This window comes from Antrostomus carolinensis, unplaced genomic scaffold (assembly GCF_000700745.2).
Source record: "Antrostomus carolinensis isolate BGI_N321 unplaced genomic scaffold, ASM70074v2 scaffold18069, whole genome shotgun sequence".
In the NCBI taxonomy this organism is placed as follows: Eukaryota; Metazoa; Chordata; class Aves; order Caprimulgiformes; family Caprimulgidae; genus Antrostomus; species Antrostomus carolinensis.
The window spans coordinates 5,299-25,186 of NW_010338058.1; the positions used below are offsets into that span (position 1 = coordinate 5,299).

The 19,888-nt window shown below is 38.7% G+C and overlaps 1 protein-coding gene across 1 annotated transcript in view; it reads right to left on the reverse strand.

The window, feature by feature from the left end:
- Positions 1–425: 425 nt before the first annotated feature.
- LOC104530711 (vezatin-like) overlaps positions 426–19,888 on the reverse strand; it is a gene marked incomplete at its 3' end in the record, with an annotated part of 21,288 nt that continues 1,825 nt past the window's right edge. Inside the window, exons 2-6 of the mRNA XM_029086849.1 lie at positions 18,610–18,798; positions 10,595–10,684; positions 7,944–8,119; positions 4,894–5,169; positions 426–586 (exon numbers count right to left, since the gene is read on the reverse strand). Of these exons, the coding sequence (XP_028942682.1) occupies positions 426–586; positions 4,894–5,169; positions 7,944–8,119; positions 10,595–10,684; positions 18,610–18,798 (892 nt within the window). The remainder of the gene's footprint in view (positions 587–4,893; positions 5,170–7,943; positions 8,120–10,594; positions 10,685–18,609; positions 18,799–19,888) is intronic.

Below are 19,888 nucleotides of genomic sequence, written 5' to 3' on the forward strand. Positions count from 1 at the left end.
TAATCAGAGTTTCACCCAGCTTGTCCGAAACAGGAAATCAACTTACCTTTGAACACAGGGACATCGAGTGAAAGGCCATGATGTTCAGAGGAGAGGGGGTTTTAGTGCAAGGGAAAAAGGCGGCTAAGAGGAATTATAAAACAAAATCCTGAAGGACTCTGAAACACGTTATCAGTACCTGCACCAAAGGTGTGGGTGTCAGTAACTGGGACAAAGTTTTCAGTGCGCAAAATTTTACCTCACACTGCACAGTACACAAAAAGACAAAAATTTTAAGGATGTTCCAAACCAAGCATAAGCCCCAATTTACTATGCTACCTTTTAGATAAGTAATTAGATACTGTATGTTTCTAGACACACTAACTCTAACCGTTGGCACAATTACAAGCAGGTAACATGGAAGATCTGAACTTGTAGGATTTTACAAAAAGGATATTTTTTCAGCATGTATAGAGTAGCCAGTCTTGAAGCTCGAAAGTTGGCTCTAACAGATCGATAAACGGCTTTCCTGAGACCAATAAGATGCTGACTAGGATGCTGTCCAGCTTTATTAAATGGGCAAGCGGCACTGACCCTGTCAAGCAAACTTGAAAAGTAAAATGTGATACAACTGTACAGATGTCCTAAAGTATTTTTAAAAGACAGTACATCAGATTTCTTATTCCATTACTTCGAAAACTTTTTCAAACCACTCAGTAACTACAAGAGCAAAAAAACCCAAACCATCATCTCAATGATATATTTAATCAAAATTTCAGATAAGCAGCCAGGATTCCTCAGTAGATAGCCTGACTCTATTCTCATCTGAGCCATGGCAAAACTCCTAAGAACATTTGTTTTCTCCAAAATTTTAAGTTTTGATACACTAAGATTATGATACACAATGATACACTAAGAGTAGACAGGCCATAACATTATCTCTAATACAAAACTATCACAAGCCCACTGTAAGCTCTGGAAGTTAGAACAGACATATATTCAACAAATACATCTATATAGGCAAATTTGTTCTTTAAATAATTTTTGCAGAAAAAATGTGCTATGACATACTGGTTTTCATGCAAAACACTGTATTCTTTCAACCTTCTCCATGCAGAATCTTCTCTAGGTCAACAGAAATATTATTTTAGCAGTGACTTAGATTTTATAAATCCTGCAATGAATGATAGCTGCATTTGTGGCAATGTGACAAGTAAACACATGAAACATATGCAACTATACAAGCATATTTGAAAATATATTTCGGTGTCCACATACTCAGGTGAATATACCATTTAAAAGAAACTGTGCCATTTGCCTATTAGAATATACTTCAGAATGGCTTTAGAACTGTAAGAAATTGCCTCATCTGGAAATAAACTGAATTGGGAACTGGGTGAATGTTAAACAAGTCAATAGCAAGAAGAAAAAAAAGTTAAGGGTGAATTTCCTCTTTCCTACTGCTCCCAACTGATTATACTTGTAAAGAACAGTGACTTTCTTCATTAATCTCACAAGCCAAATTTTAAATAGGCTCTCAACTTTTAACTTGTATAGACACATTAATAAAAACCTATTACTGCACTCCAACATGAAAGCACTTCTATAAAGATGCTATATACACCAATATATGCTCGTAGAGCTTGATTCTAGTTTAAAATATAGGAGAAAGGGAGCATTTTGGAGAAAAGCTAATTATTTCAGTGACAGACAAGAAAATAACTACTTGCTGCTTATTAATGCAGCTTTTCATTCTGTATTCCTACAGTTTTAATTTTATAATGTGCAAGACAATGGACATAACTTTCATTACCCAGCGGAAATTCCAGGCTTCAACCCAGGATCAGGCTTCATTTGTCTAATTGCAGATGAAGCAATTAGATAGAAACACTGCCATTCCACCTGAGCACAGCACTGCCCAACCTTGGGTACACAATTTCTGTAATCCAAACTACCCTGGTCAAGTCTCAGCCATGTCCGCATTGCAGAACTTGTAGCACACAGACATACCTGAAATGCCAACAGCAGCATTAAACACTTCTGAAAGCCATTCTGAAATCAGAATATCCAGTTGCCTTTGAGAGCAGCTAATACAAGAGAGGTCTGACAGGGGTCTTAGTTCCTTTTCTAAGTGGTTGCTGTGGGGATTTTTGGGTGTGAGGGGAATGAAGGCAAAACAATGCTTGAATTGGTTAAGCATATAGCAGTCACTACCACACAGTAGTAAACCAGTGAAGAGCTGACCAAAACCTCATCAAGAATAATTTAACATTTACAGAGACAGTCAAATATCAATTAACAAGGGGTAAACAGGGTCGAATAAAGCAAAGTCATGGACATTTCAAAGCATATGTAAATTAGCCTATGAGAACATAGCAATGGAAGATGCAATGGGGAGGAAAAACAGCAGTGGAAAGTAAGGAACTTCAGGCCAAAGCTGCAGACCTGGGCTTGCCATATCATAGTTAAGTACAGCTAGTCAAAATCTGAACTCAGTACTATTTAAATGTCAGCTTCAGTATCTCCAAATTCACAACATGGTTAACGCACAGCCCAAACTATGCTGAGCTAGCAGTATATTAAAACAGCAGCAAACGTATCACTGAACAGGGTGCTGTGCTCCCTGGTTGAAATCCCATTCCTTCAAGGATGTAAAATGACACAAGAAGATACTCGTTAACTTTACAGATGCAACCATTTCTATTGCCATGTGACTCTTTCTGAACAGGCATTAAAACTTGACAAGATTGCTATGGGAGAACATATTAAACTTTGTTCTGCTAAGGTTTATGGTAGAAAAATTCTGGAAGAAAAAAGGGGTAGCTAGCTTTTTGGATCATATATGAAGTGCTATCTCAAGCAAAGAATTTCATAGCACCCCGTGTAGTAGCATCTCTTGCATATGCGGATGCAGAAACGGACACTCTGGAGTTGGAACTTCCTCCAGGCTAAACCAAACCAAAAACCTGTACAGCACTGACTTCTTCATACTGGACAACTGTTCCAATGAGGATGCTGGCAGAGTCAGACTTCTCCCACTCCATCCATACTCCAAAGTCTTTTGAAAAGCTTGCCAGAGTTTTAAGTAAAGAGGCTATTTGATCAAGCATCAGCTTAAAGACCAGTCTGCTTTTTGTTAATCTGTTATCTGAGATATGCAATAAAAGAACAAGGCACCAGCAATTTAGACATTGACCACAAGTTCATTTGCTTAAACTTAGGAAAAAATCCAAATGTTTTTCTCATCTGTAATTTGGACAAGCCCTAACAATAATTTCTTTTAAGAACTCGTTTGCAAAGATAAGCCTGCCTATTGCTTAACTATATGCTTCTTCAGCAAAAACCAAACCAAAACAAACCACATAGCTAGGCAGACTGAAGACATGCTTACGCATTCCAAAGGGAGAATGAAACATTTATTCGATGAAGCATACTGAAGGTATCTCAAGCTAGAAAATTAATTCGAAATGTTAAGTCTACAGTTTCAAGTCTGCATGTAAAAACACGTGCTGGAGCACAGAGTAGTTGGTCTGGCATGAACAAACAATTTATTGGTGCACACAGGGGAATTTTTTATTGTTTTTAGAAAGAAGTCAACTGGGTTTTAGTTGTTGGAGTTTCCCACCTCCTTTAACCGTAAGTCTAACTGGCACAGGTATATATCTAACCATAGGTTGTTACAAGGGAAAAGCACACATGGTACAGGAGTGGGCCTGTCGGCTTTGGGATCACTGCACACACTGAACATGTTCTGATGTCTTTTCACATAGCAAATAACTGAAAATTACCAAATAGCTACAAGAGCTAAATAACCAGGAACACTTTCACATCCCTTAAGTGGACAAGAGGCAAATTCACCACTAAACAATTTAAGATTCTAAGCACATCAACAATTGTATGCAAGAAAAAAAGTACTGTAAACTTTTTTTTTGAGGTGAGAAATGACCTTTGATGGTTTTTGCTGATTGCTGTGTTCTTATTACTTCAGACTGATACTTGTTAAATAAAAATAGAATGGTTTTCACATCATCTTGTTTACTAAAATATGAATGATAACTTGCAGGTCAGTTTAGTTACATAGATTTGGTAATATAAGATACAAAAAACCCTCAAACAATCAGTCCTCTAAATCCAGAGGAGGGCCACCAGGATAATCTGAGGGCTGGAGCACCTCTCCTATGAGGACAGACTGAGAGAGTTGGGGCTGTTCAGCCTGGAAAAGAGAAGGCTCCAGGGAGATCTTATAGCGGCCTTCCAGTACCTGAAGGGGCCTACAAGGAAGCTGGGGAAGGACTTTTTACAAGGGCAGGTAGTGATAGAACAAGGGGAAATGGGTTTAAGCTGGAAGAGGGTAGGTTTAGATTAGATATTAGGAAGAAGTTTTTCACTGTGAGGGTGGTCAGACACTGGCACAGGTTGCCCAAGGAAGTTGTAGATGCCCCTTCCCTGGAAGTGTTCAAGGCCAGGCTGGATGAGGCTTTGAGCAACCTGATCTAGTGGAAGGTGTCCCTGCTGATGGCAGGGGGGTTGGAACTAGATGAACTTTAAGGTCCCTTCCAACCCATACCATTCTATGATTCTGTGATTCTAAATGACTCCCCAAAATAGTTAACTAAATTGCTTAAAAATAAATTTCTTCATGTATTTAATTGTTAGGGGAGTAAAAGATTTCAAAGGCATATGAATTTTGTGACACTTAATTCTCCTTCTGGATGCATGGTTTTCACAATGAGTTGTTAGAATTCATACTTTTAGTATGAATGGTAATTATACTATTTTACGTAAACAAAAAGCTTTAAGTATTATGTTTTTCAGCAATTTCACTTGTTATGGGAGACAGTGTAAAAAGACAATTTTAGAAGACATCTGGCTTGAATGGATCTGTGTATTAAATAAAGAGAAATATAGACTCACAGGGTAAATCCTCTGGAAATTACTTCAGTCTCTTGAATGAGTCGTAGAGCTTTCCTCACGAGATTAGTAAAAGCTCGGCTATTTGCCACTGTTTCTTCCAGCTGGATACAGTATTTTCGCAGGGACATTTGTAGCTTGGCTGTCCTCCATGTGCCCCACACTCGAAAGACTGTGTAGACAAGCAGAACTAGTCCCCACAGCAGCCACGATGATTCCTTCCACCACGAAGGAAGCATAAGCAGTGCACTTACAACGGCAAGAAACAGTGAGACATCCCTGCAAACAGAGAAAGTATCATCATCCACAGACTCCTGAGGTCAAAAACAAGCAGGAAAATCATGAAGCTTTCAGTTACATGTGACATTAAAACATCTTACTACGGGGCCTTTATGTAGGTCCTGAAGGCAGCTGTAAACACTGAAAACTACTCCCAGTGGCAGATTTAGATGTATAAATACATGATATTACTTGGTCAGTATACTCTAAGGAAACATTTCTCCAGCTTTTTTATGGCATGAGTAAAAGAATAATGTACCACTTTGAAAGGTCAGTTTCTCTTACACATATGACTTTTTTTTTTTAAAAAAAAAAGAAAACAGAAAAAGAAAAAACCTGGCTACTCAGCATTATAAGCCAGCGTGGGTAGGAACTGGAATATCTGTACTTCCAGGTTCAAGAGTACAGTAGGAAAGGGCATGTTTCTTTTGGTAACAAAACCCTCAAGTAATGCCAGCTTTATTTTTTCCAGATTCTGACTCATTTAACTAGAACGTCACACCACTTGTTTTTAACAAAATGGCTTGAATAATAATTTAAAATAATTTGTAGCTTTTGAAAATCCTTAATGAACAGAGTCACTAGTATCTCAGTTCAGCTGTTTCTTAAGGACATTTTAAAAACTTCATAAAGCTGTTATTCTCATCTAGGAAAAAAGTAACAAAAATAAGTAACTGTTAAAAACCACACTACATTTCATATACAGTATTATAATTTTTTTATAAAATTATGACAGTCTTAACAGAGATGGACAGAACATGGGCTTCAAGATGCATAAAAACTTTAATTTTTCAGAATTTTTAGAAAGAAAAATATTAACTTTCTTCACCCCTCAAAGCTGTACATCCTGCATTTAGTTTTGGAAGTATTCATAAGGAATATTTTCCCATTTCTGAAATAAGACATGATCTCTGAATTTCTATTTTCTGGACAGTTTTGTGGTGATATTTCAACAAGCTTTACAGGTGTTAACTCTTCAGTGGTACTGATAGGAGTAAGCAAAGGTCCAGGGTTAAAATATTACAGATACGTATTAACTTTAAAAAGTGCACACACACAGTTTATAGCTTCCTTGACACACTCAAAAATAATAAAAGTCACACAAAAAAAGATCACAAAAATGAAAGACTAGAATGGATTTAAGAGATCACTTTGTTCATTTTCAGTTTCTGGTTAATCCAGATAATCAGACAGATTGCAGATGAAAATAGAGACTCCACAACCCCCCTAGGTAGGAATTCCTATTCATAAGTATCCTTAGAGTTCAAAACATTTCCCTCAAGTCCAGTCTGAATCACTGGTAAATTAATACATTTATTTTTCTTCATATACTTCCCTGTTCTGAACAGAATAAATGGTGACTGATCACCTTCTTACTAACTACCTTCTACACATAGCAACACTGTTCCATCCCACCTCAATTTTCTCTATTTTGACCAAATAATCCTAACACACTCTGTTTTCAGAAGATTACATTTTCTAAACTCATTATTCTTCTTGTTCTGCTCTGGACTGTCTCTAAATTACTTATGCCTCTCCAAGTGTGGCATCTAAAAGCAGATGCTGTAGGCTAGCACAAAGCTTAGGGACACAAACAGAAAAGTAAAACTCCTGTGTCCTGTGTATAACATGGATTCAAGGATGGGATTTCCCATTTTTTGATAACCTGCTGATGCATTCAATTTATGCTCTGCAACAATGTGCAGATCCTTTTCTGAAGCAGTACTGCCTACCCAGTGATTCATCACTTTGTGTTTGTTATTTGATTTTTCCTTCCCAAGTGTAGCATTAGACACTTGTCTTTATTGACTTTTCTGTTGATTTCAAGATATTTCTCCAGTTGGTCAAACTACTTTTGAACTCCATTCTGCCAAAAACTGGGAGTCATCTGCAAGGTGAACAATATTTACCAATTTTCTAAGCGTACTTTATCTTCTGAACAGTTAAAGAAACAATGAATAGTGCTAGGACCAGGACAAACCAGTGGAGAAATGTGGTTCAAAACTTCTCTTGTTTGACAGAGAGCATCAGTAATGATATACTACATCTTAAACAGCTGTGTTTTTTAACTTGCTTTGGTTTTACAATAATTCTATCTATTTTCCTAATATACACATGCAAACGTAGCACTGGGCTGTTCTAGGAGATATTTTTATCTACCGATTCCTGTCCATTTCTGAGCAAGTCACTCTGTCAGAACACCCATCATCCTTGTGATTTTTCAAATAGAGGTGGTAGCTGCTCAGACGCTGCTGCAGCTACCTCCTTCAGTATTCTAGGGTGAATTTCACCAGCCTCTGAATGCATCATATTTAAATGTTCTTTAATCTGTTCTTATGGTACTCTAAAACTGTGAAAATTAATTGCCCTTCCCTTTTATTAACATACTTTATGAAGACCACAGCAAAGAAAACACTTTCCAATTCAGTTTACACAATCATGCCTCATTTATCAAAGTCACCACCGTATAGCTTTCAAAATTCATTAATCAATCAACAATGTTAGTTCCTTATAGCATGGATTAGGGTTTGTAAATATCGATTTATGTTCATGTAGCTATCTCAGATTAAAATTCACTCCTTCAATAAAATGCCCAAGGCAAAAAAACCCCATGCTTATCCATAAATCTGGGGACTAGTAGACCAAAGACTCAAAGATCTGAGAAAAAAAGTGGTAACTTTATTGCTGCATTTTACATAAAGAACACAGAACATTTTTTTGTTTGTTTGTTTGTTTCTCAGTGAATACAGTGGTAGATATTCTCTGTACAATACCAAATGTTAGGAGTTGCTAGGGAGCGTAGCGTTGGAAGCTGTCCGTTTTCCTGTTGCTTACACTGCCCTGCGGACAGGATACTGGGGTCAAGGAACTCAATCAGTTCCACATCCTCCTGCAGCAGAACTTCCTGTTGCAGGATGGTACGGAGCGTGTCAAATCGAAATCCAACATCCTTACCACAAATAGGCAGAGAAAAAACAGGCATTAGTAAAGAATATGTAAATTCTCAATTTTAAAATCACCAGAACAAGGACATTCTACCCTTTACTGACAACCATCAGTTCCCAAAGGCTACAGGAGTATTTCGGACATATCACAAGTAGCTACTTAATTTTTATTAAACTTGCTTAACTTTAAAAACTCACATTCTACTTAACAGTTGAGACTTGCAGGGTGTGTTGCACTGACATTATGATCTGACCTAGATAATAATGATACCTGGAACCATGCCACAGATTATGCCAGCATATTTGCGTAAGAATCAGAGAGGTTCTGTATCTATTAGAAGATTATTAATAAAACAGAAAGCCCTTTTTTTAAAAATGTCATGACATAATTTATATTATTAACAAACAAAAATTAGAAAGAGATATTACAAATTGGTCAACAAAAAGTCACCTGTAAACATTTAGTAACAGTAGGGTCAATGTGCTGGACTCAAGGCCCCGGCCAAGGCAGTGAAGTCCTTTTCTGCAGGATTCTGGGACCTTTCCCAAGGGAACTCAATCCAAACATGAAACAGCATGGGACTCTGAAGACCTCACACTTGCTAAACTCCAGGCAAACTTCAGGGAGTTACTTACTCATTGATTTGATGTCATGATAAGCATCTGCTGTTTTTTTCTTGAAGAGCTATAGCTCTTCAAACACACAGCTCTTGAAGACAAATACATCCATCAGAGAAGCCCCCTGAAATTTTAATTTGCATACTGCACTGAACTATAATTACAAAATACTTCAAGTTAAGGAAGACGTAACAAAACTCAACAAACACTGAACGCCTGCATCTTTGCATCGAACTAGATTACAGGAGGGAAAGGAGAATACTGCTGTAAAACCCTCAAATAGAAGCTGTTAACGGAAGTATGACATTATACAGTACAAAATCTGTTTAGTTCTGTCATTGATAAAATGAGATTATTGATGAAACCATAAGATAGGTAGTCAAAATTTTAATTCCATACATTGGTGTCACTTGCGATAAACTGCATTCTATTTTAATGGAAAACGTTTGTTTCGGGACTGTGTGCAAGAGGAAACTCTGCCCTCCTCTGATGCATCCTGTGTCATTTCAGTACTCTACTGTAGCACTCAGCAGGAGAAACACGTTTTCCATATTCTTTGGTTGTGTCTCCACCTCAAGAAAGTAAGGCTAAAAAAAGCTGTGAATACCTTTGATTCATAGGGGAAGACAGAGGAAGAAAAAAGACAACCAGAGATCAGTAATGAGAGGTTTCAGAGGAAATTTTGTCCTCTTGAGATAAGGGAGAAGAAACAGCAATTGCACTCAGCAGAACTGTCTGAGAAATGGAAACCCCTAACTTCTCATGTTGCTCAACATTGGGATTTTTTAAGCTACATTTGAAGACATCATCCCTATATCATAGTAGAAAAAATAAAACAAAACTCTAACTTCTAGATTCTGGAACAGTCTGACTAATGTCACATATACAAGCCAGACTAAGAACCTGAAGCAGCTGGGTGCAAGTTAAAGCAGATGTCAGACAAGCCCAGGCTAGAGACGGAACTGGTTAGAAAGTGGTACCGCAGGAACAGGTGTAAAGGCAGTATAAAATTATTTTTAACTGTCTAGGGTAGAACTATAACCCTTCAGGTCTACCCCACACGGGCTGACTTGGGCCCTGTAAGTTCCTGCAGGTTCCAGGAGTAGGAGAATACAACTTCTGGTGAGGTAGATGGACACCCAATTTGCTTCTGAACAGCTGAGATGAGGGCATATAGGTAATACAGAGAACTGTCCTTGCCTCTCCCTGCAGCCAGATTGCTACACACGTGTTGTCTGCTGCTCATAACACCGTTCTGGAGCATTATAACAGAGGGGACTTAGTTTGCTTCACGTTTCCCAAATGTAGAAGCACTGTGGACAGCACTGCAGAAACAAACAGGCCCGGAGGGGCCCAGGGGTACTACAGCTGCACTGCAGTGGTGCTATGCCTGAGCTAACAAGCCGAAACAGAGGGTGTAGCAATACTCAGATGAAGCTCTAGAACCTTCTGTATTGAGCTGTGTCTGCAAGGCACTAGTCTGCAATATATGGACTTTCTCAGTTAGCATCTCCACATTGCCTTCCACCAAATGAGGCAGCTACACTGCAGGTTAACTCCTTTCATCTTTCAAGAATTTATTTAATTTCTCACATGTTTCATTTTAACTTCTCTTCCACATTTTTAGCATCTTCAACCTGGCTACTGGTATTTTTCCTCTTTTTGAGTGCCCAATTTGCCTGGCACAGCAACTCTGGAAACCAGAATCAATATTATCTGAAAAATAAATAAAACTCTTAGAGTCAAAACTAACAATAAAGACCAAAGATGGTGCTCAGAGGATGAGGTACGGAGGAGAGGAAGACTTGTGGATTAGGAAAGGAAATGGGAAAAAAAAAATAAATATCAAAACGATCACTTACCAGTCGGTGAAGTATGTCATCATTTTTCTTATACTGTGGAAAAGGAAACCAACTTCTAAAGAACTCAGCTAGTTTTGACAGGATGCCTTGCTGAAGGGAACAGAAATTACTCTAATTAAAAAAAAACAACAAACCCGAATATAAATAAATAACAACAGACAATTCCTTTATTTCTGCATTTGCTTTTCTTGTTAACTCAGACTCAAGTACCTGTGAGGAAGTTTCGCTTACTGTGCCTGGCCTAACTTCAGAGATGCTAAGAGAACATCTGCTTCCCGTCAGTTTGCCTGTACACAAGAGCATGAAATAAAACTTTCAGTAACCCCACCTATTCGGAGCATAATGGATTGTTATGTTGTGCTGTTAAAAATAACTACAGCTAGAATTAGTTTGATCTCAAGTTGGCAGCCACTGTATCGATATGAAAGATTTTCTCTCTCCTTAAGGGTAAAAGAAGCAGTCAAATTAAATGGCTGACAGAGACTGAAGAAAAGTAAAAGACCAGGAGAGGATCAACCCCGCCTTGGCAGACCACCGCAGTGTGAGGACAAGGCTCTGGAGGAGCTGTGAGGAGAGAGAGGGAAGAGTGACTGTAAGAAAAGGAACTGTCCCAGAAATTCCCTGTCCCAACCAGCACGTGTGATCAGGTGCTTTGTCTCCATGCTGCTTCCCCTGCAGCCTACATCCTCCACTCTTTCATCCGGGCTGTAAACATAACTTTGAACACCACTAATTAGAGGGATATCTTCCTCACGTATCTACCTAAAATATGAAGCATGAAAGATTATAATTAACTAGATGCCTGATTTTGCTTCACTCTGCAGCCAGTCAATGAAAAAAAAAACCCAACCTGGAGTTTTTGACACACACTGCACATCTACTTTCCTCAGACTGAGTTGACAGGAAGTATTTTTCAAAATATTTACTTATACATATTTAATGAGGCCCTACCTCTTATCACCAGACTGCTGACATGAAATACAATCAAACAAAATATACGCCAAAAAAATTAATTGTGGAGCACTTACATTCGTGGCATACTGTTTCAAAATGGAAAAACAACAAACAGATTATAAAAGCTTAATCTATAAAGGGTGTCTGGATTAAATCCGCTTATTCTGTTTCCCCCTCTTGTTTGTTTCTCCCCCTGCCACCCCCCCCAGCTATAAGGTAGGAAATAGAAGAGTAAAACCAAGCAACAGGAGCTTGGAGCTTTGAGGTTAGCCCTGTGATCAGCCTGACAGCCCTCTGACAGGCAGTGTGACACAAGTCTGAAGCAGCAAACCAGGGCAGAAAGGCTTCGAGTACATCAGAAATTGTCACCCTAAAGCCCTATGCTTCAACTATTTTAGAAATAATTGTCCTGGTTTTGCTGGGACAGAATCCTAGAATTAATTCTCTGTCAGAAAAGCTGCTTTTTAAGAAGACTGCAGTACCCAGTCTGAGTGGATAAGAAAGGTGATAAGGCTCCTTGTTTTAGTCTGTGGCCAGCCATGGTATGCAGGTTTCCATAGTGATCAAAGCCTTTACCAGTTCAGAGTTAGCCAGGTGCTAAGGCTAGGAGGAGCAAGAGCCAGGGCAGCTGACCCAAGCCGGCCAACACAAGTATTCCATACCATAAACGCCATACTCACTACAAACTGAAAAGTTTGCTAGGGATGACCTTTTGTCCTCAATGGCCACCGCCCCTGGAGAGTCTCACCCCCCATTCTGCTCCCGAGACCTACTCTCCTGCTTGTTGTGACCACTGCGCTTTCATTGGCTAAGTATAACTTTGTGTATTTTATGTTAGTATTAATATTAGTTCTTATTATTGTTTCACTAAATCTGCTTTCATTTCAACCCACAGGTCTCATTTCCTTTTCCCAATTCCTTTTTCCAGGTGGGGAGGGGTCATTGAGTGATGGAACAACTGACTAAACCTAGACAATAAATTACTTTGGTGTCCATTTAGGTAACCTAATTGACAGGTTTTCTTTACATATGCCTCATCTTTCTGTGTACAGTTCAAATTGCAGACCTACATGAAAAGGAAGTGGTTTTGGGTCAGTGGAGAGAAAAACCAGTAAAAGGGTTTCATAATAATAGCTCTTCCTGATACACAGACATCATCGCTGCTTATTAGGAAGAGCTTTCCCAGCAATCCACACTTTTTAGACTATGGAATAAATCCAAGTAATTGTATTGTGATGTTGCTCAAGGGCATTGACATAAACTGGAAGAGGGGAAGAGTGTCACAAACTGCAGCACTAGATTATCCTCCAAGTTTACTGTAAAGTGATGCAAAATAAAATCAAATTTTCAAACTACAATTTGTAGAAAATTGAGATTAAATAAACAAAGGTCCTTACCCTGCATCTGAGTTGCAGACAGATACTCCATTCAGAAGTACCTTTCCCCATATTTTGAAAGTCGAGTACAGAAAGAATTGTCCATTTACTATTTAAAATTACACCTCTTGGAGTCTACCATTTTGAACTGCTTAGCCTTCATAAGTCTTTGGGCTTTTATCACAAACATTTAAATCTACACCAAGAATAATTTTTAACTGCTATCAGCTGACTAAACTAGACTGCAGAATCACTGAAAAAAACCCCCATACTAGTGTGCTACATAAGTAATCTTTTGGTTTATTTTCCATGTCTTAGTTTAAAAACAAAAATCTGAGCTTGCATAAACACTCAACAGGCATGTCAGTGCTTGAAAACACAAAGCAAGACAACCCATTGTCTTGGGCTGTGACCCAGTGGAGTACAGTAACACATAAATTATTCAGATCCTTGGAATAGTGTCTCACAGTTTGCATTCCCATTGGGAGTGTTACTGACAAGTAAAACAACTTTCATCAACACACAAGTCAGGTCATGTTGCCAATGCTTCTGGAGTATTCTTCTTACAACTCTAGAACACCACTCAGTCAAACTTTCTGTAAACTGAATAACAAAGACGTATAAATCCTAACATTAAAAAACCAAAATAGCACAGGACTTGCACATTTTAGGTACATTATTTTGAATCTAAAATAAAATTGTAAGGGCTATTTCTTTTTTGTGCAGGATGAACCTGAAATGGCAAACTAGCAGGTATCTAAAATATCATCATTCACACTGGCACCTTTCAATTCTATGCACTTTGGAAAGAAGATAATGCCACATATTAAACCCCTTCCAGCGACCCAGAGCTAGCATTAAGTGGGTGGGAGCCCTAGACAAAGGCAAAGGACTGGTCCCTCTGCCTTTCCACATCAGGTCACCTGCACAGCTACTGAGGGCTAGCCCCAACACAATCCTCAGTAGCTGCCTCCAGCACCAGCCCTGTTCTAGTGATGAAATATTATCACATCTAAGATGGGATAAGGTGTGACAGTAGAGTCAATTTAAACACTCAGAGATGCACAGCATTCTAGGAAAATGACCAAGAAAGGAAAAATGCAAATGGAAAGAAATGCACTTCTTAAAGTTCAAGTGGAATTACCCAAACAGGATTTAATTCCAGAAAACAGGTCTAGGAGCTCCCGCAAACAGTGCTTTTGAGTATGCAGTGATCATGAGACCAGAACTTTAGCTGTATTTTTCTCCAGAGATTGGTACAGCCAGGAACACAGCACCTATAATTAGCACGCTAAATCACATCTCTACACTCCCTCAGACAGGAGCTTGGCACTTCATCAGCCCCCAGAACACAACCTTGAAGCACCTTTACAGCTGTTCAGCTCAATGTTCATTAAGAACACGTTCCGATTAAAAAAATACATAAAAAGAGAAAAAAAATTAAGATTCATCTGATGCCTCTGCCTTTCATTAAGCCTGAACCATATGTTCTGCTTTGCAGAACAGCAAGACACAGCAGCAATGTTTGTATCAGACACTAGGTACCTCTTTTTTTTCCACAAGATTTGTTTTTTCAGTCCCTGAAGATCCCAAACTAGATCTTTGCCTTGTCAAAATCCCGCTACATGTCACAGACTGTATTTGCACAGGGTTCCTACTTGACTCAATACAAGAGGAGTAAACAATCTAAACACAAAGACAAATCAGCGCTGCAGCTTTTCTATTTTTATGTTAATAAAGTGTTTAAGACATTTTAAAATTCGCTTTTCAGAACAGAAGGAAAACGATCCACACATACTAGGCATCACTCAGCATGGAACATCATCTACTCCCTGTGATTACATTTTTGCATTACACTTAGCCCCAACTACGATAATTTTATATTAGGACTGTGGGTAGGTACATATCCAAAACCCAGAAAGCATTTGTTTCCCAGACAGGGAAGGGAGACTAGGCCAGTGAAGGCTAAGAGGAGGGAAGCGATAACAGTTTCATGTATAAATGAGGAAATGATTGGATAGGAATGGAAATTATTTTCCTGTATGTCATATAAAAGTTGTAGCAAAGCCTCAGATCCTCCTAAATCCAGTTTACTTCCTTAAATGTGTGGCCAGCCGCCTCTCCCTCATTCTCTTTCCTTTTGAGACATCCTACCAAAATGGGACACAGAAATTAAATTGACAAAAACAAACTTTCTGATATCAGATTACAAAAGGAAAATGTTAACTTTCCCAAACTGGTACTGGAACAGCAGCAAGAAGAACCTATGACATTTTATCACTAGAAATTACAAACAGGTTTCTTCCTTCTTTCCACTATGTATCCATGTCTAGACAGAGATGAGACAATGTGAATGTCATCCTAGTATTTGTAAGAAATGGACTGCCTATTTCATACGCCCACTCCCTTCAAGCTGCAAGGCAACCCATGACGAATTACTTCTACATCTGACACAATACTGGAGGACTTGCTCCCGACACAATAAAACAAAATGTAAAATGCTTGAGGGGAAGGGAGGGGAAAAAACAAAATATTCAAGGCTTTTAAAAGCAGAATATCTTAATACTTTTCAGGTTCTTAACCCCACAGCACTTCTGTATTAAATTCAGTGTAAATTATATACATGAACGCAGCATCATACTGCTTTACTGACTTCCACAAAAGTAATTATCCAAAACAAAGTAATGTGGCTAAGAAGTGATAGTCCATGCATTACTTCACAGTAATAAACAGATAACCAAACAATGAAATATGTCACCCTAATTTTCAATTAACAGTGATTCGATTAAAGCCTTCCTATACTAAGCTAGAACAGGTATCTTCAATGTAAATGAACAAAAAATGCCAATAGCTTTATAGGGAAAATATATTTTCAGGTGGTTTCTTGAGGGTTATGGTGAGTGACAATTCTGAATAGGGTAGTAGACCTAATATTTTCATGAATACTTTTAAAGATGGTTTAAATTAAAGTATAAAAATTTGTGACTTAAACCCTGAATTAAATTGTCTTGCCTTGTGACCACTGACAGAAGCAATCATTATTACAAATGTAATAGCTATCCATATCAACAATATTGTTATCAACAATAACTACAAATCAATTTATTCATTAAATTTAAAATGATCTTAAATTAGAGAAACTAGACAAGGAAGCATGGAGACACTGCAAGAATCACTTCTCCTCCTCCCCTCAGTTAGTTTGTGTCTTGGATGTGTCTTGGACGCACAAATCCTCAGCACACGAGACTGGAGTTTTTTCTACATGATTGATGAACTTTTCGAAAAGCTGTAAAATCTACAAGAACACGGTTGAACAGGACTAACCTTAGGGGTTCTTATTAGAGTATGGTTATTTTTTACAGGCTTAGTCTAATCCATGTGCTGGCAACGCAGTGGTACTTACTGGTCTGCTTAATGGATATGCACCCGGCATCTTATCTACGTGGTCATCTTTGATCCAAAAGTGGGGCATGAGAGAAGGGAGACATGGCACACTTTCACAGGGCTACAAATCTTAGAAGCTGGGGATTGAGGCTGTAAAGCAAAGTGCACAGTGCACCTGCCCAACAGGTAAACACAAATTGTGATCAAGGCATCCATGAAGACAGACTCCAACAGGACTGAAGACCAAAGCAAAATGTTTCATGTTTTATTATCCTGTCTTTTCAAATGGACTAATGAGTGTGTCAGGAAGCTTACACAGTCTGTACAGAGTGCTTGAAATGAATATCACTATATGAAAATAAGGCCCATCAACACTTCTCTGAATACTGCTAGATGAATAAGCTTCACACTGCAACTTCTAAATTTCCACTTCAAAGACTGTACATGTCAGTCCTTGGAAGTACACCATACTATTGCAAACATTTCAAAAACCACACATCAACTCATACACTTCTGAATCCTACCCCACCTAAGATCCTACATAGAGCAGAATAGATTAAAAATCCCACATGAAAAAAATACTCACCTAAAACAAAGGAGGAACAATAGGGACATGTACAAACCCAGAAAAAAATCTGTTGAAATAAAGCCCAACTAACTGTGGTTATTACTTGGCTAATTCCTTGAAGCATCTCTCACCTAAAACAAAGGAGGAACAAGAGGGACATGTACAAACCCAGAAAAAAATTTGTTGAAATAAAGCCCAACTAACTTGGTTATTACTTGGCTAATTCCTTGAAGCATCTGAGAAGTGAGTAGTGGATATTTGTCAAGATTGCATTATTTGAGAAAAGATCCTAAGAAAAGCATCAGCTCTCCTCATTTGCCATATGATCCCCATCCACCAAAACCTGCAGGGAGACCTTCTGGAGATCTCAAGGCCACTCATATCACATTGCCTCTGTTTGGGAAAAATAGGATGCTCTCCCCAGTTCACTGCCAGCTAACTGGAAGGGTGGAACACTGTGGAGCAGGGAAGCAGCAGAGGTTACAAACAAGAGGAAAGGAGTTATAAACCTCTGATTTGAAGATGGCTGAAGAGGTATAAAGCAGGAGTGAACAACAAGAAAAATGAGCTCCAGTGGAAAGTTAAAAGCCACAGCAGGCAAGAACCAGATGACCTAAGGTGCACAAAGATGGAAGCTACTGTACATGGAGAAGAGAGAGGAGAAAGAAATGGTAATTCAATGCATCAACCCAGGAATGCTTGGTTTGGGTTCTTACCTCTGAGGTGCTGCCCAACTCAGCCTGCAGTGGCCAAGACAGAGAAGTCTGCATGGAGGCCTCTTCTTCCTCCTGGCTTAGCGCACAGTTGGAGCATGTCCACTGAAAATTAAACTCTCCACTGTGGAAATGATGAGGTAGGCAGAAAATAACTGCTTTTTGCATGCTCCATCTAGGCACTAAGGAGAAGACAGACTGACTGCTGAATTTTCAACATGTTGCAAAGAGGTTCCTACATTAGCTGCCTCAAAAGAAGAATTTCCTCACCCATGCTACAGCTCCTCATCTGAGTCACATTGCCTGTACACTACCAGTAACAGTAAAATACTATTTATTTTTAGTAAAGAAAGCAAAAATTGTAGGCGTTAAATGGCCAAATTCTCAAGCATAATTTTTATACCAAAATTTTTAAAAAATACACAAGCCTTTACTTAAAACGATAGAGAAATAAGAAGTCTGAGCTAATCAGTTGATGATCCTTGTCAGTTGTTACTGTTAGAAGATTGCCATAACCTAAACACAGTTCTACTATCTCATTCAGATTCATTATTGTATTTTCACTTCCCACAAATCCTCTATCTTAATATGTTTAGTCACAGAGTAAGTAGTATTTAGCAACTGAATGCTTGAGAAGGGCTGGGAACTATAAATGCTTTGTTCCAGAAAATGACAGGTTTTATTCCTAGACTGTCATGCTAAGCTAATGTAATAATATCCAGTAAATAAGATAATTTACAACACTCAAAAAATTCATTATCAAAGTCTCTTGCTTCCCTAGTTTACCTAAGTGCAAAGAAACACTCCAAACTATGCTGGCAAACCACGTGTTTCCAAACACATTTGCAGACAAGATATGACAACTGGTTGGGGTTTTTTGTTTGCTTCTTTGTTTTGTTTTGTTGGGTTTTTTTAAATACAGTAAGAGATTTATCTTTATCCCCTCTGATTCTGCCTATTTGTCAAGTAATGCAATTCTGTTTCAAGAAGATAAATACTCAAAAACAAGAGTGTGCTCACTTTCTGGGTAGCATGCACAGTCCGTTCTCTTTGACTTTCCGCTGCTGCACATTGCTCTGCCTTCTGCGACACAGATGAACATACTTCAAAATCTGTGTGTCCCAAATCCTGCAGATATTGGTAGAGTGGGGAATTCTGAAAGAGAGTTAAAAAAGAACAATGAGGAAAAAAAATGTTACAAATAATTTCCTATTTCCCACAAAACACAACTGTGAATACAGTAACCACACAATCAGCAATGAATGGACTGAGAACAGCCCTGCAGAGAAGGATAGTGGTGGATGGAAAATTGGATGTGAGCCGGCAATGTGCGCTCACAGCCCAGAAGGCCAATAACCGTATCCTGGGCTGCATCAAGAGAAGCGTGGCCAGCAGGTTGAGGGAGGCGATTCTTCCCCTCTACTCTGTTCTGGCGAGACCCCTCCTGGAGTACTGTGTCCAGTTCTGGAGCCACCAACACAAGAGAGACACAGACCTGTTGGAGCAGGTCCAGAGGAGGGCCACAAAAATGATCAGAGGGTTCAAAGACATCTACTATGAGGAAAGGCTGAGAGAGTTGGGGTTGTTCAGCCTGGAGAACAGAGGTCCTAGGAAGACCATATTGCAGCCTTTCATAACTAAAGGGGACTAAAGAAAGATGAAGACAGACTTTTTACCAAGGCCTGTAGTGACAGGACAATAACAGCTTTAAGCTAAAGGAGGGGAGATTGAGATTAGATACAAGGAAGAATTTTTTTACAGTAACAATGGTCAGACACTGGAACAGGTTGCCCAGAGAAGCTGTGGATGACCCATTCCTGGAGTGTTCAAGGTCAGTTTGGACAGGGGTGTGAGCAACCTGGTCTAGTCGAAGGTGTCCCTGCCCATGGCAGGGGGGGTGGGACCAGAAGATAAAGGTCCCTTCCAACCCAAACCATTCTATGATTCTACACTAAAGGAAAAAAAACCAACATAGTTAATAGCAAAGAAGTCAAAATTTTGCTTTAAGTATCTCCCTTAAGTTCTGTCCTGACCATAATGAAAGAGGCTGCAAGACAGTCAACATATAAAACAATGTGATGAGAAATAAGCATGCAACCAATCAGCTTTTCCCACAGCAATATTTTTTTCATGGTTACCTGATAAGGTTCTTCACCTTATAACTTACATGTTTTCAATAAATAAATTACGCATTTGGTCATATATTTTAAAATATTATTGTGTGACTCTGGAACACTTAACGACACTGTTCTCTTAAAAGTTTATAAAAATTGAATAGATTACACTTTGAACCACTCCT